This window comes from Manis pentadactyla, chromosome 2 (assembly GCF_030020395.1).
Source record: "Manis pentadactyla isolate mManPen7 chromosome 2, mManPen7.hap1, whole genome shotgun sequence".
Classification (NCBI taxonomy): domain Eukaryota; kingdom Metazoa; phylum Chordata; class Mammalia; order Pholidota; family Manidae; genus Manis; species Manis pentadactyla.
In genome coordinates, this window is record NC_080020.1 from 150732945 (window position 1) to 150759401 (window position 26457).

Consider the following 26457-nt stretch of genomic DNA (forward strand, 5'->3'; position numbering starts at 1 on the left):
AACTAGAGGATATAACCATTCTAAATATATAAGCACCCAACACAGGAGCACCAGCATATGTGAAACAAATACTAACAGAACTAAAGGGGGAAATAGACTGCAATGCATTCATTCTAGGAGACTTCAACACACCACTCACCGCAAAGGATAGATCCACCAGACAGAAAATAAGGACACGGAAGCACTGAACAACAGGGTAGAGCAGATGGACCTAATAGACATCTATAGAACTCTATATCCAAAAGCAACAGGATATACATTCTTCGCAAGTGCACACGGAACATTCTCCAGAATAGACCACATACTAGGCCACAAAAAGAGCCTCAGAAAATTCTAAAAGACTGAAATCCTACCAACCAACTTTTCAGACCACAAAGGCATAAAACTAGAAATAAACTGTACAAAGAAAGCAAAGAGGCTCACAAACACATGGAAGCTTAACAACACGCTCCTAAATAATCAATGGATCAATGACCAAATCAAAATGGAGATCCAGCAATATATGGAAACAAACGACAACAACAACACTAAGCCCCAACTTCTGTGGGACACAGCAAAAGCAGTCTTAAGAGGAAAGTATATAGCAATCCAAGCATATTTAAAAAAGGAAGAACAATCCCAAATGAATGCTCTAATGTCACAATTATCGAAATTGGAAAAAGAAGAACTGATGAGGCCTAAGGTCAGCAGAAGGAGGGACATAATAAAGATCAGAGAAGAAATAAATAAAATTGAGAAGAATAAAACAATAGCAAAAATCAAAGAAACCAAGAGCTGGTTCTTCGAGAAAATAAACAAAATAGATAAGCCTCTAGCCAGACTTATTAAGAGGAAAAGAGAGTCAACACAAATCAACAGTATCAGAAAAGAGAAAGGAAAAATCACAACAGACCCCACAGAAATACAAAGAATTATTAGAGAGTACTATGAAAACCTATATGCTAACAAGCTGGGAAACCTAGGAGAAATGGACAACTTCCTAGAAAAATACAACCTTCCAAGACTGACCCAGAAAGAAACAGAAAATCTAAACAGACCAATTACCAGCAATGAAATTGAAGCAGTAATCAAAAAACTACCAAAGAACAAAACCCCCACGTCAGATGGATTTACCTCAGAATTTTATCAGACATACAGAGAAGACATAATACCCATTCTCCTTAAAGTTTTCCAAAAAATAGAAGAGGAGGGAATACTCCCAAACTCATTCTATGAAGCCAACATCACCCTAATACCAAAACCAGGCAAAGACCTCACCAAAAAAGAAAACTACAGACCAATATCCCTGATGAACGTAGATGCAAAAATACTCAACAAAATATTAGCAAACCTAATTCAAAAATACATCAAAAGGATCATACACCATAACCAAGTGGGATTCATCCCAGGGATGCAAGAATGGTACAACACTCGAAAATCCATCAACATCATCCACCACATCAACAAAAAGAAAGACAAAAACCATATGATCATCTCCATAGATGCTGAAAAAAGCATTCGATAAAATTCAACATCCATTCATGATAAAAACTCTCAACAAAATGGGTATAGAGGGCAAGTACCTCAACATAATAAAGGCCATATATGATAAACCCACAGCCAACATCATACTGAACAGCGAGAAGCTGAAAGCTTTTCCTCTGCAATCGGAAACAAGACAGGGATGCCCACTCTCCCCACCGTTATTCAACATAGTACTGGAGGTCCTAGCCACAGCAATTAGACAAAACAAAGAAATACAAGGAATCCAGATTGGTAAAGAAGAAGTTAAACTGTCACTATTTGCAGATGACATGATATTGTACATAAAAAACCCCAAAGACTCCACTCTGAAACTACTAGAGCTAATATCGGAATTCAGCAAACTTGCAGGATACAAAATTAACACACAGAAATCTGTGACTTTCCTATACACTAACAATAAACTAATAGAAAGAGAAATCAGGAAGACAATTCCATGCACAATAGCATCAAAAAGAATAAAATACCTAGGAATAAACCTAACCAAGGAAGTGAAAGACCTATATCCTGAAAACTATAAGACACTCTTAAGAGAAATTAAAGAGGTCACTAACAAATGGAAACTCATCCCATGCTCCTGGGTAGGAAGAATTAATATCGTCAAAATGGCCATCCTACCCAAAGCAATATACAGATTCGACGCAATCCCTATCAAACTACCAACAGCATTCTTCAATGAACTGGAACAAATAGTTCAAAAATTCATATGGAAGCACCAAAGACCCCGAATAGCTAAAGCAATGCTGAGAAGGAAGAATAAAGTGGGGGGGATCTCAGTGCCCAACTTCAAGCTCTACTACAAAGCCACAGTAATCAAGACAATTTGGTACTGGCACAAGAACAGAGCCACAGACCAATGGAACAGAATAGAGACTCCAAACATTAACCCAAACATATATGGTCAACTAATATTCGATAAAGGGGCCATGGACATACAATGGGGAAATGACAGTCTCTTCAACAGATGGTGCTGGCAAAACTGGACACCTACATGTAAGAGAATGAAACTGGATCACTGTCTAACCCCATACACAAAAGTAAATTCGAAATGGATCAAAGACTTGAATGTAAGTCATGAAACCATAAAACTCTTAGAAAAAAGCATAGGGAAAAATCTTTTAGACATAAACATGAGTGACCTCTTCTTGAACATATCTCCCCGGGCAAGGGAAACAAAAGCAAAAATGAACAAATGGGACTATATCAAGCTGAAAAGCTTCTGTACAGCAAAGGAACCATCAATAGAACAAAAAGGTACCCTACAGTATGGGAGAATATATTCATAAATGACAGATCCAACAAAGGGTTGACATCCAAAATATATAAAGAGCTCACACACCTCAACAAACAAAAAGCAAATAACCCAATAAAAAAATGGGCAGAGGAACTGAATAGACAGTTCTCTAAAGAAGAAATTCAGATGGCCAACAGACACATGAAAAGATGCTCCACATCACTTGTCATCAGAGAAATGCAAATTAAAACCACAATGAGATATCATCTCACACCAGTAAGGATGGCTACCATCCAAAAGACAAACAACAACAAATGTTGGCGAGGTTGTGGAGAAAGGAGAAAGGAAATCCCTCCTACACTGCTGGTGGGAATGTAAATTAGTTCAACCATTATGGAAAGCAGTATGGAGGTTCCTCAAAATGCTCAAAATAGAAATACCATTTGACCCAGGAATTCCACTTCTAGGAATTTACCCCAAGAATGCAGCACTCCAGTTTGAAAAAGACAGATGCACCCCTATGTTTATTGCTGCACTATTTACAATAGCCAAGATATGGAAGCAACCTAAGTGTCCATCAGTAGATGAATGGATAAAGAAGATGTGGTACACATACACAATGGAATATTACTCAGCCATAAGAAAAAAACAAATCCTACCATTTGCAACAACATGGATGGAGCTAGAGGGTATTATGCTCAGTGAAATAAGCCAGGCGGAGAAAGACAAGTACCAAATGATTTCACTCATATGTGGAGTATAAGAACAAAAGAAAACTGAAGGAACAAAACAGCAGCAGAAGCACAGAACCCAAGAATGGACTAATAGTTACCATAGGGAAAGGGACTGGGAAGGACGGGTGGGAAGGGAGGGATAAGGGCGGGAAAAAAAGAAAGGGGGCATTACGATTAGCATGTATAGTGTTGGGGGGGCACGGGGAGGGCTGTGCAACACACAGAAGACAAGTAGTGATTTTACAGCATCTTACTATGCTGATGGACAGTGACTGCGAACGGGGATGTGGGGGGGACTTGGTGAAGGGGGGAGCCTAGTAAAAATAATGTCCTTCATGTAATTGTAGATTAATGATACCAAAATAAAAATTTTTAAATAAATAAATAAATAAATAAATAAAATTAAACAATTTCAAATTAAAAAAAAAATACAACAGCTTATAACACTTTCAAATGGTACACAGTGTCCCCACATGAAGCAATTTGCCTAAGCAATGGGTATGTCCAGTATTTCTCTCATTACAGCTGAACAGGATGTGTAATAAAGAAAAATATCTAGGTAAGTAGAAACAAGCTTGTTATGTATAAGCAGAGCATGCACTTTGCTTAACAAACGTACCTCTCTCAAGATTTTAATGCAATGCAATGGATGAAGAATGAGTTCTAAAGAGCCCTGCCTCATGGCAGTCATTTTATGATATATGCCATCTGTGAAAAGAGATGTGTCTGAGTCTTTTTGGCCAGCTGGGCCACAAGTCCCCAAGACCACCCTCAGGCTCAGTGCATCACTAAAAGGACTCACAGGATGTGGAGCTCACAGTTTATTACAGTGAGAAGATACAGATCAAGATCATCAAGGGCAAAAGGCACATGGGATGAAGTCCAAGGGAAACCAGGCCCAGGCTTCCATGAGGAATTGCATGGAGACATGCTTAATTCTACCAGCAATGCTACGTGACAAAACATGCAAAGTATTGCCAACCAGGGAAGCTCACCTGAGCCTTGGTATCCAGGGATTTTGCTGGAATTCTGTCACATGGGCATGACAGTGTCCACATGACTGATCTTAGCTACTCAGTCTCCAGGCCCTAAGAGGTAAAATTGATCCAGCATGGCCCAGGGCCTTAAGCATATAGAACCACTCTTATGAAGTAGGATGCTTCAAGGATTCAGAGGTTCTCTTCCAAGGAGCCAATCAAGGTCCAGTCCTCCCAAAGACAGGCCCTTCCTTGAAATGTGCAGAGTTTGAGCAACCCAGGTCTGCTGAGCTTTAACCCTTCACTGTACACCAGGAGATAGTGGTATGTGACCGACACCACATGGACTTAAGAGGATTAAACAAGTCAGATCCCTTCAAATCTGAGAGGATGTGTAAATGTTAAACAACCACGCCTGATTTCAAAAAGGAAAAAGAAATTATATCATTCTCTCAAGCAATAATCAAATTATGAAGCTAAAGAATTAAATAGATAGCTACATAAGTAGATTTGAATTGATTTGCACAGTCCAACCAGAAACCATGAAGGTCTGCTTACAGGGGGGCCAGCTTTTACCATGATGCTATCACCATTACCATCACTGTGTAATGTGGTGGACATCATACCAGGAGGGCAAAAATGTACAATACTTCTGGAAACCAGATCAAGGGTATCTTTCCCACATTTTCTAGGATCCATAGATGCTACAGCTCCCGATCCAGGAAGAGGATCTGCCACAAAAATAGTCAGACTCTGTTTGAAGCCTGTAAAAAGAACTTTCAAGATCTGATAGGTTAACTGTCACCCATATTATATATCATCTATTAGCCTCCTAATTTACTCCTTTCTACCCTGTAGCGTCCTTCCTCTGCAACAGATTTAGCAAGAGAAGTACAGGGAAGGCTTTTGAGGCTCGCCATTTCAGAATCATCGCTCCGTCCATACCAACATTGTGTCAGCTCAGGCTGCCATAACAAAAGACCACAGACTGGGTGGCTGAAACAACAGAAATTTATTTTCTCACAGTTCTGGAGGCTGGAAGTCCAAGGCTAAGATGTCAGCAGGGTTGGTTTCCCTTGAGTTCTTTCTCCTTGGCTCACAGAGGGCTGTCTTCTCTAGCGATCCCCCTGTGGCCTTTCCTCTGCATGCTCCTCCCTTCTGCTGCTCTTAGAAGGACACCAGTGCTCTTGGATTAGGACACCAGCCTTGTGACCTCATTCACCTTAAAGAAGGAATTGATGAATCACTTCTTTAAAGACCCTATCTCCAAATACAGTCACATTGGGGGTTAACGTTTGAATTTGAGGGGCACACAATTCAGCCTATAACAATCTTCTTGATACTTCATAATCGATACCATCACCAGTTTAGGCTGTCCAATTCCCTAACTCTCCAACCATTCTGCTCCCCAGTTCAGGACCCCCCTGTAATGGTTCACCGTTCTCCATACAAGGGCTTGCTGCATGCCAGGTGCTCCTCTAATTATGTGAATCCCTGCATCCAGTCCTCATGGAGGGGTGCCGGGCAGCCCAAGGAATAGCATCCCTCTCCCAGTACCACAGTCTAAACTAGGGGTTGGGAATTTGTTTTCTGTAGAGGGAAGATAGTAAACTTTGCAGGTGTTGTAGGCCACACAGTTTCTGTCACAACCATTCAACTCTGCCATTGTGGTACGAAAGCAGCCACGGGCAATCTGGAAACAAATGAATCTGTGTTCCAGTGCACCTTTATCTAAGCACACTGAAATTTGAATTTTGTATGATGTTCATGTGTCATAAAGTATTCTTCTTTTGATTTTTCTCACCCAGTTAAAAATGTCAACTCTATCCTGATGTCTGGGGCTGCATGAAAAGTGGAGGCAGGCCACATTTGGCCAGCGAGCCATAATTTGCCAGATCTAAACCAGTTAGAAATAAAACTTTAAAGCAGAGGGAATAGCACAATATCACCTTCACATAGAGAAAGCCAACATGGAGAGTGTGGGCACCTCCAGAACTGGACAGACGTGCAGCAGGTCCCAGGCAGCACTGAGCCCTAGGCCTTCAGAGTTGTGGCAGGCCTCTTTAATTGATGGCAGAGGAGTAAAATAGAACATGTCCTTCCTTCAGGGAGATGGGATTAAACTATACATGTCCAGTGCCTTCTTCCAAATGTACTGATCAATTTAAGTCTGAGTAGTGGTATAAGTCAGGAGGGTTACCTAGGGGAGCCCTCATCAGCAGGAGCAGTAAGCCTCCACCCTGCCCCCACCAGCATCTCATAGCAACACTGAGGCAGGAACTATTTGCATCTTCTCTTTACAGATGATAAAACTAAGGCTCAGAGAAGTTGAGTCACAGTCGGGATTCAAATCTAGGAGGCTGACCAAGAGCCCATACTCTTAATCACCACCTATATGCCTTTCACGTCCTTCCATGCTTATGCGTGTCTGTAGGTCAGAATGCTTAACTTTACAAACTGTGCAAAACACACAAGGAAAGAAGACTTTATTCCCCTTTCTCCTAACTATAACTGGCCTCAAGCAAAATGGAAATACGAGATGTCTCCTGCTACCTTCTCTCCACTGCTGTTGGAGGACCATCCATCATAAAGCTTACTTCTTCCAGGCCAGCAGAAGAGTCTTACATAACATCTTACAGACATGGGATCCACATTCCCATGACCCTTGCGGTAATCCACTGGTAAGAAGCAAGTCCCAGCCCCTGCCCCCACTCAAGGAGAAGGGGTTGCACAGGGTGCAGCACTAGGGGCAGAGACGATGGGGGCCATCTAGCAATTCTGCCCACCCTACTCACTGATAGAATAAGAATCATGATGGAAATTAATAGACTTCAAACAACACCTGACTCATGAACTCTTTTGTTAAAGCTTTCATTTTAGTTAAATCAAATTCATCTACCTTTATGGTTTATACACTTTGTGTCTTGCTTAAGAAATTCTTTCTGACCTGGTCATAAAAACATTTTCCTGTATTTTATCCTAAAAGTATTAGATCTTTGTGTTAGACATTTAAACCATTAATTCAACTGAGAATTTCTTTGTATGTGGTATGACATAGAGATCTCTTTTTAGATTTTTCCCATACAGATAACCATTTTTTTAGCACCATTTATTGGGTAATCAGAACTTTAGTTACTAATTTCTAACCCTGTCATATGTCAAGTATCACATATGCTTGGGCCTGTTCCGAGGCTTTATAGTCCGTTCCCTTGGTCTGTCTTTGTACCAGTATGACTGCATTGTTTATGTTAAGACTTGCTACCTGGTACAGAAAGCTTCCCACTTTGTTTTCTCCTTTATAATGGTTTTGACTCTTCTCACACTTTCTTAGTCCATATTAAGTTTAGATTTGGCTTGTTTAGTTCTATTAAAAAATATATCAGAATTTTAATTGAAATTACATTGTCCATATAGGTTCATTCTCCATTAGATTCAGTTTTCCCATTCATGTGTATAAATCTCCCTTTCTTTAGGCCATTTATGTACTTTGATAAAAGTTTTGAAATTTTTTCCAACAAGGTATTACACTTTTTTTTGTTAAATTTATTTTCAGGCATTTTTTATAGGTTTTGTTACCATCTTAAATTACATCACTAAAAAAAATGTACTTTTTAAAAATAGTTTTTGCTGATAAGTAGGAATACAATTGTTTTACAATTCTTGTTCATGAATTCAACCATCTTGCTAAGCTTTCTTCCTAATACTAATGTTCTGGGTGTGGATTCATTTCCTTTGTATACAGCTATTTAATTTTCAGATGACTATAACTTGGTTCATTGTTTCCCAATCTTTATACATATTTCTATTTCTTACCATACTACAAAGAAAGCTACAAAGTCTAGTGATATGGACATGTTTGCCTTGTTCTATCAAATGTAACAGATTATAGGATTTTGGTAAGGATCCTTTGCCTTAGGTTGCCAGGAGGTTTTAAAACATCATAAATGGAAACAAAAGAAAAATAGGTAATTTGGGCTTGATTAAATTTAAATTTTTTTGCATCAAAGAACACCATCAAGAAAGTGAAAACCCATAGGAAATATTTTTAAATCACATACTGGCAAGGCGTTTGTATAAATATACATAATGTATATAAAGAACTCTTATAACAACAATAAAAAGACAACCCAATTAAAAAATGGGCAAAGGATTTGGATAGACTTTTGTCTGAAAGATATGCAAGTAGCTAATAAGAACATGAAAAGGTGTTCAATTCATTAGCCATCAGGGAAATGCAAATGAAAACTACAGTGTGGTACCAGTTCACACTCATTAGGATGGCTCCCCTATTATGAACGTCACTCACCAGAGAGGTACTTTTTTGTAACCAAGGGTGAGCCTGCATTGACATATCATGGTCACCCAAAGTCCGTCGTTCCCTAAGAGTTTGCTCATGGTGCTGTGCATTCAATGGGTTTGGACAAATGTATAATGATATATATCTGTCTTATAATATCATACAGAGTTTTTCACTGTCCTAAAAGTCCCTTTTGCTCTGCCTGTTCATCTCTCCCAGCTCTATCCCCCACCCCAAATTCCTGGAAAACACTAATGTTTTACTGTCCCCATAATTTTTTCTTTTCCAGAATGTTGTATAGCTGGACTCATACATTATGTAGCCTTCTCAGACTGGTGTCTTTCACTGACTAAATAAATAGGCATTCAAATTCCCTAATGTCTTTCCATGGCTTGACAGCTTACTTCTTTTTAGCACTAATATTTCATTGTCTGGATGTACCACAGTTTATTTATCCATTCACCTACTGAGGAATGTCTTGGTTGCTACCAAAGTTTGGCCATTATGAATAAAATTGCTGTAAACATCTATGTGCATGTTTTTATGTGGATACACATTTTCAACTCTTTTGGGTAAGTACCAAGGAACACAATTGCTGGATCATATGATAAGAGTCTGTTTATCTTTGTAAGAAAGTGACAGTGGTCTTCCAAAGTGGCTGACCCATTTTGCATTCCCACCAACAATGAATGAGAGTTACTCTTGCTCCACATCCTTGTCAGCATTTGGTTATGTCAGTGTTCTGGATTTGGGCCATTCTAACAGGTGTGAGTTGTATCTTGTTGTTTTAATTTGTATTTCCTTGCTGATATACAGTGTTGAGCATCTTTTCATGTGCTTATTTGCCACCTGTATATCTTCTTTGGTAAGGTGTCAGTTAAGGTCTTTGGCTCATTCATTAATTGGGTTATTTTTACATATATCTTTGTCATGGACACCTTCAGCTGCATCTCATTTTTTTTAAGTTTGTATTCCATAGTTTTTATAAAATTGATCTTATTTGTGTTTCCCCACTGCTAAGCATTTGCTTACTTCTAATTCTTATAATCAAAAACAGTGCTGTAACAAGTATCTTTGCGTGCACTTTTTTCCCTAATGTGCTAGCATTTTTTTTCACTCTAAGGTGCAGTTTTGATAAAATGTTCTAGCATGATATTAAAAAATCCACAATTAGATAATAAGAGAGGGAAGCCATGAACTTTGAGGAGAGGGTAAGTCTCAGATGTGCCAAGAAGCAAGGGGCAGGTTGAGGGGTGCCTACCTTCTGGCTTGAGACCAGCCCTGCGAGTGCCATGGCCCCAGGCCAGGCACTGAGCCCACCTGCGTTTCATTTTCCGTAGCCCTAAAATGAATTGATAACTGCACCCATCTCCTAGGGTTGCCATGAAGATCAAACAAAATGAGGCGATGTACAACCTGAATTGGCGTAAAAGTGAACAAACCTTATTACAGCAGCGAATAACAGAATAGACCCAGAAGCATCTTAGGAATACCAAAACCATTATATGAAGGCAAAAACATTGTATGACTGTAGGTTACCCCATCTTTAAACCACCTCTCAGACAGTCATGGAGAGAGCTTGCAAAATGCATAAGGCACCAGCTGTGACCAGAGTTTTCTCCCAGGGTTTGAGGTGAAGCCACTATCTGAACATTTGGAAAAGCAGATTCTCCTCTTTATGTCTCTTCCAGAAATAGGTAGCCTCACATGATTAGAAGTAAGGGAGAACTTTCACTGGCCTTCCCCACACCCTCACTGCTTTCTTACAATGAAAGCAAGTCTTGGAAGAATTCTGCCACCATTGAAACACTTACTCACAAGCAGTCACCAGTACAGTGACACCACTGTTGGTGTTATTTCTAACATCCTTTATGCTGAGTAAGGAATTTACTCAATCTGATAGTGATACTTAGAATCTTTCCCTCGGTCACCGCTGGATCTAGGCAGATGCATTGTCTGAATCCAGAAGTGCCATGCATAGTGTCTTTCAGTGAATTGTGGTGCCCCCCCTCATTGTCATGAAAAGAGTTACAGATGCACAACAGAGCAGCAACAGGATTCTGGACAGCAGCTCTCAACTGGGCTCTTGCAGAGGCTGGTCCTAGTGTGTGCAGACTGGGCTAGAGCTCTTCAGATCTTATCTGCTGTCCCAAGGATGCAGACTGACATCTGACTTACGCACACCTCTTCCACTGCCCAAGCCAGAGTATTTAAAAGAAATTATAGGCCATGTGAAAACCTGAATGATGTCATCAGGAATGTGACTATGGTCTTTCATTTTTAATAAAATCCTTAGTATTTCAGGCTGATGTTCTATCATCATTTTAATGTGTGAAAAATGTTCCTCAAATGCAGAAAAAATATCGTTGACCCAGAAGATCCCCGGTGTGCCCGGTTGATACTCACTGGCCAGATGATCACAGTGTCTCCAGAAGAAGTGGAATTTGCCAAGCAAGCCATGTTTTCAAGGTGTGTGTATGCTTTAAATATAAATCTTGGAAGGGTGAATGTAGTAACCACAATGTTGCTCATGTGACACCTTCATAAGATCATATATCAATGATACCTTAATAAAATATATACATATATAAATCTTGGTTTGCCCAGAAAAATACAGTAACAAAAATAAAGGTCTGAGCTGTGCCATTTGAGCCTCTGCGGAGGCGACAGTAACTGAAGTGCCTCTGGTGGCCCACCGCCGACCTCCCGCTGGCCGCCTCGGCTGCTCGAGGTGGTAGCAGAGGCTGGGTAAAGGGCTTTGCAGGGGGCTAACCCTGCCTTTGGAGAGCACCTCACACCAAGGGGTTCCAGGGACCGTTCCTTCTGCCTGCCGACCTTTTCCAGGGCCCTGCCTTGACACGGAAGTCCCTGAGGCTTTGCTGTCAACACAGCAAACATTTTCTAAAGTCCACTCTAAGCAAAGCACTGTGCCAAAGGGAGGGAGTAGTGTTTCTCAGGGTTTCCTCTCACTGCCTACATCTGAACCCTTCAGGGGGCTTGCTCAGATTTGGCTTTCTGGGCCCCCCCCCTCGGCCTGCTTACCAGATTGGATTCTCTGGGGATGAGACTCCATCTAAATTTTTAAAGCATGTCCCTGGAAATTAGCATGCATGTTGAAGTTAAGAAATTCACTGGTGTAGGGAACACAATGGGGGGCAGGGGGCAGAGCAAAGTAAGCAGGGTGTGTGCATAGAAAGGGCTGTTTTCAGGGGTGTCAGAGTCTGTGGGTGAGCAGACTATCCAGGCAGGGGGTGGCTGGAGTGAAAGGTCAGAGCTGGGGTAAGGAGCGGCGGGTATCCAGGCAGGATTGTGGGCTATTAGAACAGGCAGATTAATTGCTTGTCGAAATTACTGGAAGAGTAACATGAAAGTAGGTGATATGTTAACTGAGCCATCCACATCCCCACAGAGATGGGGAGATTTTACACATGGGAGAATCATCATATAAGTGAATTCAGTAAAGAGAAGGGGAGCCTGGTTTCTCATTGCCATGAAAAGAGTTACAGATGCACAAAGAGAGAAAACTAGGATGACCTCTGGGATTGAATTGAGATTGGATATAGCAACATGAAATCATGGTTTTCAACACATCGATAGAGAAATAACCATAGGTGTGTGTGCATGCTTCATTTTCAAACTCAGCTAGCATTCGTTAGCTCCCATCTCTCTTCTTACAGTTAGTACAGTCAGTGAGATGAGGCCAACATCTTAGTTAGACCACTGGGTTCATTAAGTTCATTTCCGATTTTCCACATTGCTGCAGGTAACAGTGTTGCCAAATTTTCCAAAGCTACATCACAGGTGCCTTTACCTCTGGCTTCAGCTTCTCTTAAGCCCTCACGGTCAGTCTCCTCAAGGTCCTTCTACCTTCAACTCACTGCTGGACCCAAAACCAGAGCCCCGCTGAGTGCATTTCTTACACCTGCCCCCCATTTGCAGGTGACAAAATTTGTTCTGGTTATCGATACAAAACTAACTTGCTTAAAATCACAGCAATCATTTTATTATCTTGGCCACATGAGTATTTGAAGCATTGGGGCCTCAGATCAGCAACTTATCTTCAGATAGTTTAGGAAAAAAAATAGTTATTTATACTGTACTTTCAACTTCTCTGTAAGCTTATGATTATTTCAAGATAAAATTTGTTATGAAGTACCATCAACCTATTATTGCATCTGCTTTGTTGAAAATGTTTTTCCCAGTTTTCACTTGGTCTTTGAATTTTGTTTATAACATGTTTAGATATAAATAAAATTTTTACTTTTATGATGTTTAAAAAAAGTGAGCCACAGCCTCTGCCCTTAGGAACAATGCGTGTGTTGAGGGCTACCCACGAGGGGAAAGCAAGGCGGGAAATAGAAGGGAATGTGGCGCTCCCTGTCCACTCTGGCTGCTTCTCAGCCTGGCCCCATAGTTCTAAGCCTGCTGCAGGAGTGGCAGTCTGAATTCCCATGAACAGATTTGTTTCAAGGGCTCACAATTCTTGGAACATTTCATACAGAGATGCATGAATGCCTTTCTTCACGCTTCCTGATACCCGTGGCTGGCGTTCGCCGAGCACTCACCCTGGGCAGGTGTTTGATGTGTACCTATTTGTTTGTGCCCCACCCAGCCCTGTGATCTGACACCATCATGGGGAGACCAGGGCTGAGAGTGCAAGTGGCCTGGGAGCCATCAAACCAGGATTCGTACCAAGGAGCCTGTTTGCCCCTCCGTGGGGACATAGATGCCCATCCCCATCCCTGGCTGCCTGGCTTCTGCCTCTGGCTGGCTTGAGCAGGTCTCAGCCCCAGTGAGGCCTGGAGTCTAGAGGGCCATATGATTGGCCCAGGATGCATAGAGTCCGGACCTGTGCTCTGGGAGGGCCCAGCCTCTGATAAGAACAGCTTTCTCATGACCTCTCCTTTGTTTCTGCAGACACCCAGTTATGAGGAAGTGGCCTCGTCAGTATGAATGGTTCTTTATGATGATGCGGATACAACATATCTGGCTTCAGAAGTGGTATGGAGGGGTATCTGACATTTCAAGGGAGGAATACTTCAAAGCAGTTCCAAGAAAGGCCTGATGGAGTAAGAGGAAAGTCTTGGTGTTTATATAAAATGAAAACCTTTCAAGTGATGCTGTCAGACAGCGAATGACTGCTGTCTCTTTGTTGAAGGGTTCATAGTGGCCCTGTCACTTATAGCAGAATAAGAAAGGGTGACCAGTGAACCCCATGCTAGACTGGAGATTAAAGTGGTTATTTGCAAATCTCTACTTCACCCAGGTACTTCCCACCTATAGTCTTTGTTTATGTTGTGTTCCATCCAGATTCACCTACTTGGGAATCATTGTTGGTTGTCAAAGTGACATGCTGAGACAGGAGGTGTCCCATACTTAAAGACAAGAGAAAAATTATGCCTGTATGCACAGTGTGATTTCTTTGTATTGTGAGAGTGTTTTGTTCTTGCTGTGCCAAAGGCAGTGTCTTGGGGCCTAAGATCATTGCAGCCCCGGAGGACCTAAGTCTGCCTCACACAGTCGCAGTCTTATGTCTAGGGCCGGGGTGCAGGACTCTTTGTCTGTGGGTTACTCTTCACACAACTGGATTGCAGATGGATTATTAAGTCACATTTGCTAGAATGTATCTGTCACTTATGAAGCTTTCTCCCCACTGTATCATGATAGAGTTTCATGCACAGTCCTACTCTATGTAAGCAGGCCATGGGCGATATTAACAAGGAGGAGCAGCTTCGGCATCAGTCTCCCCAGATCCTCACCACTAACGCTTCTCTTAGGCCTGAGGGGGCATCCAAAAGAAGTGACACCTTCTTCTGTGGTGTATAGAGAGAAGAGGAGGAAGGATGAATCCAGGAAGGCACAAAGGCAATGTATGTACAAGAGAAGGAAGAAAACAAGTCAGTAACAGAAGGCACGTTCCCTGGGCCAGGCCTTGGTCAGGGCATCTCATTTTTAAACCTCACCATCAGTGAGATGCATATCATCTTGTCCACCCATGGATGAGAAGACTGAGGCTAAGTCAATGTCCCAGCATCTGACTCCAGAACACAGAGTACACAATGGATGAAGCGGTCACTGGATGATGCTCAATCTTAATGACAAGACAAAAGAGTTACTCGAATGTACAGGTAGTCATTGAATCAGCAAGATCGGTAAAATCATACCTAACCTGCCATATTTGATTGGTTACTGCTTTCTACCAAAAAAAAAAAAGGCCTCTGAAATTTGACTCTTAGTACAGATTTAAAATTTTCTACAAATTATATGCAGGAGCTCCTGGTGTTTGCAAGAAACTACCTTGCAACTGTGTACACACCTGACACCTACAAGGACCTATGTATATACATCCAAGATCTCATCTATTGGAATCTATAAAGCTCTAGCAGTACCGTTTTCTGTCTTTCTATAATGGCTATAAACCTTTTTCAGTGGGTTAGGTATGTTGTATAATATAAAAACACAACACTATATATAGGAAATATATATTTTTAAATAAAAGTGTTATGAATGGTTACACTTTTGTTTAGAAAATTAAGACATGAAGAGAGTTTGAATTGTCAAAATATTAAGTGCCTGTTACTAAAAACAGTAAGATGCACAGAATTCTTCACTTATTAAAATTCTCAGTAAAGTTCCCAATAATATAGCAATTTCCATTATCTAAGAATAAGGTGACTTTGAGGGTATTTCATACTTTCAGAGTTTAAATTATTGTTACCTCCACTTTTGAGATAAGAGGGGAAACTGGAAGAATGAAGCATATTTTCCATAAGTCAGCTTCAAACCTTGACTATCTGAGCATTGTTGCCTCCTGGTCCTGCCATATGGATAATGTTTCTATGCTAGGTTTTCTTAAAAATCAGGTTCCACTTAGCTCATTAAAGGGACTTTCACTGCTTCAAGGGGCTTTGCAGTGTGGGTTCCATTTATAACCACATTTGAAGGCTGTTGGTTATTTATCCAAACTGCAGGAAATGAAATCTGGGCAGGTGTGATGGTAAGAAGCATGTTGAAAATTCATCTGTTTGAGAATGATGGGCCTCATTCAGGCCAGTAAGTTTGAATAAATCTCTAAAATTTTACATTGATTAAAAGTTTTAAAGCTGTACTTGAAGTTCTAGACACAGTGTTAAGGCAAGAAAAAGAAATAAATGTATACAATTAGAAAGATAGAAAAAAAAGTATCCTTTTATAGATGACATGATTGTCTACATAGAATATTCCAAAGAATCTTTTTTTTTTTTAAGAAAACAAAACTCCTAGAACTAGTAATTTAAGCAGTTCTCAGGATATGAAATCAGGAAACAAAATTTAACTAAATTTCTATATGTTAACAATGAGTAAGATGGAAACCAAAATTAAAACCACAATACCATTTACAGTCACTCCAAAGAAAATAAATACTTAGATATAAATTTAACAAAACAGGTACAGGCTCTATATGCTGAAAATTGAAAGATGCTAATGAAAGAAATCAATGACCTAAATAAATGAAGAGACATACCATGTTCATGAATTGGAAGACTCAAAATAATAAAGATGTTAATTCTCCCCAGATTCATCTATAGGTTGAATGAAATTTCTATCAAAATCCCAGCAAGGTGTTTATAGATATATTCAAACTTATTCTAAAAGTTCCAAGGCACAAGTCTTGGAATGCTAATACAATCTTGTAAAAGAATAAGTAGGAGGAATCACTCTACCTACCCAATATAAAGATTTATTATGTAGCTACAGTAATCAAGTGAGTGGGGTATTGGTGGAGTCATAGACATAGACACATAGGTCAATGGAATAGAATAAAGAATCAAGAAATAGACCCATACAAATATGCTCAATTGACCTTTTATGAAAGTACAAAAGTAATTCAATGGAGGGAGGATAGTCTTTTCAATAAATGTACCATTGAATATCCATAGACAAATAAAAAGAACCTCAAACTAAACCTCATACCTTGTAGAAAAATTAACTCAAAATAGATCATAACCCTAAACATGGAACGCAAAACTATAGAACATTTTTTTTTTAAGTAGAAAATCATTAGTACATAGGGCTAAGCAAAGAATTCTTTCTTAGTCTTGACACCAAAAGCACAGTCCTTAAAAGGAAAGTTTGATAAATTAGACTTCGTCAAAACCTTAAACTTTTGCTTTGCAAAAGACCATGTTAAGAGAATGAAAAGAGAGGCTACATACTGGAAGAAAATATTTGCAAACCACATATCCAACAAACAATTAGTGTTTAGAATATATGGAGAACTCTCAAATTCAGCAGTTTCTTTAAAAATCCAATTAGAAAATGGAGAACATGAACAAACATTTCACTGAAGAGAATATATAAATAGCAAGTAAGCACATGAAAATACTCTCTATCATTAGTCATTAGGGAAATGCAAATTAAAACCACAATGAGATGCCACTATGCACCTACCAAAATTAAGTAACACTGACTCTTGGCAAGGATGCAGAGCAATTGTATCAGTCATATATAGCTGGTGGGAATGTAAAATGGAACAGTCACTTTGGAAAAATATTTGGCAGTTCCTAATAAAACTAAGCATGCACAGCCATACCATTCAGTGATTGTACTCCTGGGCATTTATCCCAGAGAGATGAAAACTTATGTCACACAGAAACATATCCACGAGTGTTCATAGCAGCTTTATTCATAATATTCCAAAGTTGTAAACAACCAGGTATCCTATAATGGGTAGCTGGTGAAACAAATATGGTACCTCCATTCCAAGGAAACAGCAATAAAAATCATTTCTGATATAAGTAACAACGGGGATGAGTCTCCAGAAAATTCTGCTGAGTGAAAAAGCCAATTCCAAAAAATTATACACTACATAATTCCATTTCCTTAACACTTTGAAATGCAAAATTCTAGAAATGGAGAACAGATTAAGGGTTGCCAAGAAGGAGAATGAAGGACAGACAGAGGTGGGTGTGACTATTAAATACAAGGGATCCTTGCGCTGCTGGAAATGTTCCCTATCTTGACTGTCTTAGTGTCAAAACCCTGGTTGTGATATTGTTAATATAGTTTTTCAAGATGTTACCATTGGAGGAAACTGAGTAAGTGGCAGACAGGATCTCTTTATATTATTTCTTAACAACTGCATATGAATCTACAGTTATCTGCAATTATCTCGAAATCTACAATTACCTCAGAGTAAAAAGTTTAATGTAAACAAAACTTAAGGCTTGTATTTATTTATGCTTTCTTGTTGGTCCCTAGTAATGAAGAACTGAGCTAATGTGCCAAAACCTAGCAGAACAGACAACCCCTTAATTTTTTTGGTTCACCATTAATATATGCATTTGTGGAAGAGATGTAAGATTTCCTTAAAAATTTTCTAAATGTATTCAGTTTATCATTGAATACAAATAATAGGAATTCAAGTCTGCTGTATAGGTTTTATGTAGACACTTAGAAGGGGAAGATATCTTCAAGTTTCTGGCATATAAACATGGTAAGCTATGGATGTACATAAATAGCCAAATTTGTACATAATGATTCTCCACTGATGTTTATAGCAAAGAACTATATTTTCAATGCTCTTCCTTTAACTGTTCTGGGAAAGAATTCCTCTTTTGTTTCTGTGAATGGGCTATGTCCTGACCCTTGTGTTTTTATTTACAGTAATTGTACATACCCATGATATTGAAATTAAGAGTGCAATTCTGATGTTATTTGTTTAATGTGCCTTGTATGTATAGATTTTTTATGGAACCATTTTTTGGTTGAAATGATTTCTGCAATTTTCCCAGGAAGTCTGCATTTCATTTTTAATAATTTAACCATCAAGTACTGTTCTGAAAATAAAACCTCTCTAGAATAACTTATTGATGCTTATTTGATTGCTATATAGTCAGTTACTATAAAATTGGAATTGTAATGAAGCTATGGTCTGTCTGTACTATGTAATGCATGTGGAGTGTAAAATCTGTTTTCAAAACTAGATCTGTCTATTTAACCAATGATTATGTCATTTCTGATATGATTTTCATGCTTGGTTAAATAAAATTATGATATTTATAAATAGTTTCTTCATGTAATACTACGAATTAACATCATTTGATTTCTAAGAAAATAGATGCTATTACAGTAAGTCAGCAGTTAAATGTCCAATAGAAAGAAAAGAATTAGCTGGGTGATTTTTTACAATTTTTAAGGGTCTGAGTAAAATGCACTTAATTTGCAGACTTGAAAATGCTGATGCCATGCTTTGGTGTTCCTTCTCTTGGAAGTATTTGCCATTTTTAGCACAGTTGTGATTCCTAGAGTTCAGGGATACAAGAAAGCTCCCTTTCACTGATAATAAAAAAATATATATATATATGCCCAAGGGGTCACACATAGAGTGTGGCAAAAATGACATATACACACCCATGGGACTGATGGACCCCGCAGCCTCCCCGGACTGCCCACCAGCACTCTGGCTCCTCAGCAGGAGTCCTGCCCTCCACTAAGAGTGACCGCTAGCCCAGGGGATCCAGGACTCGGGGTTCCCCAGGACACAGGACTTTCCATGGTAAAATCAGCAAAGCTCTGGGCAAACAGATGGATTGGTCACCCTGCCTCCATCCACCTCAGGTCCCCACATCCCCAGCAGGTCATCTCCAGAACTGACCCATCTCAAAAATTTGCATTCAGACACCCCCCTCGGCCACAGTCTCTCTCTGTGCAGCCCCTTCTCCTGCTACCAGAACCCTGAGGTTCTCTACCTCACCACCTGACTCACTTGCTCAAGAAGACAATGCAGTTGGACGACAGTGGAACACAAGGTCCTGTCCTCAGAAAGCTTCTGTTTTGTAAAAATAAGTAATCAGTTTTTTAAACCAGGTAATCTAGTAATGTTATTGAAAACTGGTCTTTGTCACTGAAATCAAATCACAAAACACAATGACAAGGTTTGGAGGAAATGAAAGAAATAGTTTATTTATTAATTGCCAGCAAATGAGGGAGTGGCAAGCTCGTGCCTTAAAGAACCACTGTCCTCATAAGCACAAAGCAGTTGGGGCTTTTAAAGGGGAAATGCTTGGGGACAGGCTGTGGCAGTCATGAGCACAGTCACATAAAGTAGCATCTTGCAAGGATATGATTTAATTGCTCTTTGTTCTTATCTGTTCTTCCTCAGTACCCTGGGACAGAATGTCTTGGGTTCTGCAAAATTAGCTTTCTGGGTTATCTCTGATCCTAAGGCTCAGAAAACAGGGAGAACAAAAAGAAACTGCCACCTTTTAATGGTTACAAGGGTTTGGGGGCTATTTGAATTCATTTTTGGTTAATGTTAAACCCAGTGATTTAAATTTTAAACCCAGGGATAAAGAATTTTAAACCCAGGGACTTAATTGTTTTCCTATGGACTCTGCCCATCACTTTAGCCAGTATCCTCAAAATCCCCCTTTTTCTGATGGAACCGCAGGGCAAACCTCTGCACCACCCTGGTTCATCTCTGCAGCTGATAATTGTGAAAATCAGTAAAGGAAACCTCTCTAAAATGGAGTCCCCAGGCTGGAAGGGGGAGCACTCATGCCCCACCACTCAAGGTCAACTGCAGACACCCAACCAAAAGAGACGGGCCTTGCAAGTCCACAGTCCTTCAGTTACTCATTTACTACCCAGCTGGAGGAAGGAAGGTTTCCTTCTGCCCTAGCAAGAGCCCAGCCAATGGGAGCTGTCATAATGCACCCGATGAGAAGCCAGGATATTTGACTTTTTGTTTATCAGGGCCTCCCCTAACTCCACCCTTTCCTCCACAAAAGAGCTTCCTTCTCCTTTGCTGGGTGGACTTGTCTATACCTTCTCAGCAAAAAAACAAAAACAGAAACAAAACAAAAGAAAACATGCGCTTCGCAGGGAACTCTGAAGCCTTGGGATGAGCAATCCTTAACCTCCTTACGGTGTGTTCCGCCCGCCTTCTCCTCCTCTCCTCGCCCTCTCTCCTCCCCGCGGTTCTCTGCAGGGCTGCCTGGGTGCAGCAGAGCAAGGCGAGGCTTATTCAGGTAGAAGCCGGTGCATGCAGGAGGAGGAGACAGGAGTTTAGGGTGTTTTCACATGGGGACTAACCTGGGGAAGGAATGAAGGAGAGGGAGGTTTCTGGAGCCCAGAAACAGGAAGAAGGCCCAGTTGGTACTAAACCCAGCACTGTCCGATTCCAGCCTCCTCTCCCTTCCCTCAGTGCTCTGGGGTCTAAGAGAACTCAGCGGGATCTCCAGGACCCAGAAAAGCAAACAACGGCTGCAGGGGGGGCACTGGAGCCGTCTGGAGAGCCGGTCACTGTGAACCACAGGCACTGTCTAGGAAGGAGCCCGCCGTAAGGACCTAAAGGCCAGGCCGTGGGGTGGTGAATGAGACGAGCCGGATGCCACGGCCGGTGGGTGAACGGTAAGCAGGAGGTGGGGGGCGGCACCAGATACGGGAAGTGCCCTGCTACCCCAGTGTCGACCCTTGCTGAGATTAACCTAAAATCATGAACTTTAAAGAGCAGGGTTGTTTTCTCTTGTTTTACTGAAGGAGTAATGACTTGCAAAGCACTCACAGCCTTAAAATACACTGGCATAGCTTCAGTCCTTGTTTCCCTGACCCTAAAATGGGATAATTATGGTAAAGTGCCTGGCACACCATAGGGTTAAAGAGATGAGTGCTCTTTAGCAGATGGCGCTCTTACTTCTCTCACACTGAGTATTAGTCATTTGTCCTCGTGTCAGTCTCCTCAGCAAGACTGAGCTACTTGAGGGGGCTGATTTCAACACATGGCCCGGTTGGTGGCTCATGGCAAGCGCTGGAAAATGGTTGTGGTAAGAGTGGATGAATTATTTGAGGGCTTTGGTCCAGAGACCCTTCCCAGGACTCAGGGGGTACCTTTCACTGACTCAGTTCTTTTTCTCCGTCTGTGCCTCAGCTTCCTAGCCTTCTTGCCACCCCCCCACCCCGCCTACACACACAGTTCCTCCCCTGGGGAGGAACTGACTCCATCAGAGCTGCTGGCTCGCAACCCTGTCGATTTTTCGCTGCAATCCTGGCAAAGAACCGCTGCGCTACCTGGTGGCCGTACCTGGGAACATCACTTCTCAGAACCCAGAATCCAGGCAAGAAAGTGCGGTCCGCACTAGGTTTGCGGAAGGATCTGTGGAGGACATCAGTGTTCACCAAACTCTCCCCTTTGAAAATATACACGGGTACATGTTTTCCCGCACGTGATGCCACGTCAGGCATACAAATACTTTATGACATTGAGAGAGATTTTTAATTAAATAATTATTTTATTTATCTGTATTTTAATTATTTATAATTATTTAATTACAGCGGTACTGTAATTGAACTCCTGCTACAAGCTATGTATCTTACATATTTTTAAAAAATCCCATTTAGTACTTACATCTGGTTCCTGGGGCCCTGAAATAGATAGGAGGCTCAGTGGGTACTAAACCCAGCACTGTCTGACTCCAGTCTCCTCGCCCTCCCCTCGGTGTTTTGGGATTTAAGAAGAACCCAGACAAATCTATCTAGTTTCCTTGCCTCGCTTTGTTACTGGGTGAGTGACCAGCCCCGGCATGGCCTCAGGCTCAGGCTGAAGCTGCTTCCAGCAGATGCAAGGCCTTTATTTAAATCAGTGGAGAATTTACTAGGTGCCAGGCCGTGTTACCCTTTACTAGCTGTACCTGATTTACCCTCGCAGCAACCCTGGGAGGTAGGCCCTCATTCTCGCTAATCACCAAGTGAGAAAACCTGCCCACTGGTGGCACCCCATCCCGTACCAAGTCCCAGCCCTGAACCACCACCCGGCAAGCTTATTTCTGTATTTTTCAGTATTAAATTGACTTAAATTTTTATTTCGATTGCTTAATTTAAGAACAGTAACTCAGGTATGGACCTGTGGCCGACACACAGCCAGGCAGTAGGAGCTTTTGCGCTCCAACCCTCCCTGTACCCCACCAACCCTAACCCCCACCCCAGAGCTCCCCTCCACCTCCTTCCTCTGGGATCTTTGGCTCTTCCAGCCCTGCCAACCTCTTTGTAGCTAAGTCCTTGCATTAAATGCCTCTTTACTTGAAATATCTAGAATGAGTCTGTCAATGAAAAATTCATTAAGACCACCTTGAAAATAAAGAGTTTTATTTGACCCAGAATTTGGACCTACCAGGAAGATATAACCCCTACCGGTAGGGTAGGAGACATGTTCCAAAGAGCCCAAATCATATGAAGGTTCTATGGAGGAGACAGACCTTCAGAGAGGTACATTTCACTTAGGAAGCTACATCATGCAAAGAGCAGGAAGAAGTCCACATCCTGCAGGCATCTGGAGGCAGAAGGCAATTAAGGGGAAATGTAAGCATTCTGCTTATCCTTTAATAGGAATGAGGATGCAGATTTAGCTTTTAACTTAATTAACAGATGGGTTGTTTTTTTTTAAGTTTTTTCACAGGTAGCCTTTTTGAGACTCCCAGAGTTAACGAAATCTTCAATACTTAAACCTTAGAAATCTTCTAGGCGGTCCCTAGTATAGTGGTCAACTTTTCTTTATTTAACAGTTCTGTTTCCCAGCGAGATACTGACATACCTTCTATTATAAAGAAATGAAAGTAGTTTCTTATTTTCTCCTGGAATGAAGAAGCATTTGTTCTATCCTATTACACCTTGTGAGAAACACACTCACTGGTCCAAACTCAGTAAGCAGACACAAAGACAAAGAGAACAGCAGAGCAAGGCTTTAATGACGTTCTTGCAAGATCAGGTGTCTGGTGGGCAGGCACACCTGAGGCCGTTGGTGCCAAGTAATTTATTCCCTAGTACGTGAGTCCCTCCCGTGGTTCCTCATTGACTGATTATTGTAGGGTTCACATTCTTTCCCAGACATCGCCTAAGCCAATTATATCTACATTGGGCCTTCTCTTATATTTGTCTTAATTTCATTGGTAGGTTTAAAAAACTCAAACATGTATAGCCAGGCCCTTACCAATTTCCCCCACCCCCACCCCCACTCTCAGCCTGAGCAGCTTCCTGGCGTATTTTCCACTATGTGGCCCTTTGTTAATACTTTTCCACCACGTGGCCCTTTGTTAATACCTTAGTGTTAAAATGTTTAAATCTCCTGGTGGGAATAAATCACATTTAGGTTTCATGCTTTTTCTAACAACCTCACATTTCCAAGGTCATTGTATGCTATTTTAATTACGTTTAAAATCATGCTCTGGATCTTAAATGGGTGCCACTATTTTACAGATACTTTTGAAAGGATTGTGTATTTTACCCAAAAATATCTGGGAGCAATGAAGTCATAAGACTGGGGGATTTTTTTGTGCTTTTTTTTTTTAAACACAGCCGTTATTTTTATTGTATTCATCTATGGTGTACTACACTCTGCAGAGTAGCTGGTGATTTTTTAAAATAAAGACTCAGGCAATTCTCTCTCCCCTCACTGTATTTCAAGAGGAAAGATTCACGCTGCTCTGAATCTGGCTAGCGAAACAGGCGAATCCAGCTGCTGGGTTAACTGAAACGGTGTTTCTCCCAAGGTCGTGCTACAACTATAAAACACTGTAACAAACCCCTTTTTGAGTGACTTCTGCTTTCTAATGAGGAACCTTGTTCTAAAAACAGCAGCTGTCAGGAAATTTGCTGTTTGAAATCAAATCCGTAAAGAATGAAACATTTGACCTTTGCCAGGAAGTAGCCTCAATTTCCAGCCCAGATGCAGGCTCCAGACAGAGGCTTTCTAGGCAAGATGTTACACAGCTATCTTAACTGGGGAATTTCCAGCGGGGCCCTGAGTCCACTTTGCAGTTTAGACCCAAAGCTCACCCTTATACAGGCAGCTCTGTTTGCTTTGAAGCTATCCAAACATTGCTACACTTAAATCTTACCTAAACTCCCCTCCCCCAAATCACATAACCCTCTCTTTCTTTCTTTGGTGAAATGCCCCAGGGCTTTGCTGGTACACACGCAGTGTTCATTTCCATGAGCCAATAAACCTGATTTTGTTAGACTTGGGGTTAGTTCTGATGGCCTTTGATTGAGGCGGCTAGGACAGCCTGCACAGACCAAAATGTTTCCACCTCACATCCAGGGATTCCCCACCTTTCTTCCACCAGAGAAGCTGGATTATTTTTCAGAGTGGTTTGCTGAACATAAAACAGATCCAAAGAATAGAATGGCTTGGAAGGGGCTATTCACCTAAATCCAGAAATGGGCAAACTGGATCATCTTTATTCCCCAATGGGGAATGCAGCCAAGTTATTCTGGTAACCCAGATTTAGTGGCTCTCTCCCTAGGAGACAGTGATGAGTAAACACTGCATATACCGATGTTGGATTTCGAGGCAGGGTTCTATAAGCCCTGAGACATTCTGTCTCTGGCAATTTATTACATATCGATTTAATTAAAACCAGTTAGTACATTTTAGGATGTCCTGTCATGGCAACCAATAATTTCCATATAGTCTGTTTAGTTGATGTAGATTGTATCTCAATGTCCTAGTTATCTGCATTGTGTAACAATTACCCCAAAACCCCGCAGCTTAACCTAACATTATCTCACTCAGGGATATTTGAGTTAGGAAATTCAAATCCAAATGAAAATTAAGTTGACACTATCCCTAAGTTAATGGACATGTTACCTGTTTAAATTAGGTTAGTATGAATGCAACTTCGTGAAAATTATAGTTGTCCACAATAACCAACGAGCTCATTCCATTTCCTTCTTTCTTGCTCTCTCCTCCCATAAATCAGTTGTCTTGTTTCTCTTCTGTCATAATATATATGTACATTGGTCTCTGACCTTTTGTTTTAAACTTAGAGGTACAGTTATATATTTTAAATTTATGTATTTAAATACTCACCATCAGCCTGTTTGCTGAAGTTTTCCAAGTCATCATTTCTTTTTATTTTATTTTATTTTATTTATTTATTTATTTATTTATTTATATTTTTTGGTATCATTAATCTACAATTACATGAGGAACATTATGGTTACTAGACTCCCCCCATCATCAATCCCCCCAACATACCCCATTACAGTCACTGTCCATCAGTGTAGTAAGAGGCTGCAGAATCCCTACTAGTCTTCTCTGTGTTGTACAGCCCTCCCCATCCCCCCCACTACATTATGTCTGCTAATAGTAATGCCCCTTTTTCCCCTTATCCCTCCCTTCCCACCCATCCTCCCCAGTCCCTTTCCGTTTGGTAACTGTTAGTCCATTCTTGGGTTCTGTGGGTCTGCTGCTGTTTTGTTCCTTCAGTTTTTTTCTTTGTTGTTACACTCCACATATGAGCGAAATCATTTGATACTTGTCTTTCTCTGCCTGACTTATTTCACTGAACATAATACCCTCCATCTCCATCCATGTTGTTGCAAATGGCAGGATTTGTTTTCTTCTTATGGCTGAATAATATTCGATTGTGTATATGTACCACATCTTCTTTATCCATTCATCTACTGATGGACACTTAGGTTGCTAACATTTCTTGGCTATTTTAAATAGTGTTGCGATAAACATAGGGTGCACCTGTCTTTTTCAAACTTGGGCTGCTGCATTCTTAGGGTAAATTCCTAGGAGTGGAATTCCTGGGTCAAATGGTATTTCTATTTTGAGCTTTTTGAGGAACCTCCATATTACTTTCCACAATGGTTGAACTAATTTACATTCCCACCAGCAGTGTAGAAGGGTTCCCCTTTCTCCACATCCTC

At 40.8% G+C, this 26457-nt stretch overlaps 1 protein-coding gene across 1 annotated transcript in view; it reads left to right on the plus strand.

Moving 5' to 3' along the window:
• Nucleotides 1–18794, plus strand: part of CREG2 (cellular repressor of E1A stimulated genes 2) — a 44658-nt gene extending 25864 nt beyond the window's left edge. The window contains exons 3-4 of the mRNA XM_036881434.2: nucleotides 11119–11232; nucleotides 13681–18794. Of these exons, the coding sequence (XP_036737329.2) occupies nucleotides 11119–11232; nucleotides 13681–13828 (262 nt within the window). The 3' untranslated portion in view covers nucleotides 13829–18794. The remainder of the gene's footprint in view (nucleotides 1–11118; nucleotides 11233–13680) is intronic.
• Nucleotides 18795–26457: the final 7663 nt, after the last annotated feature.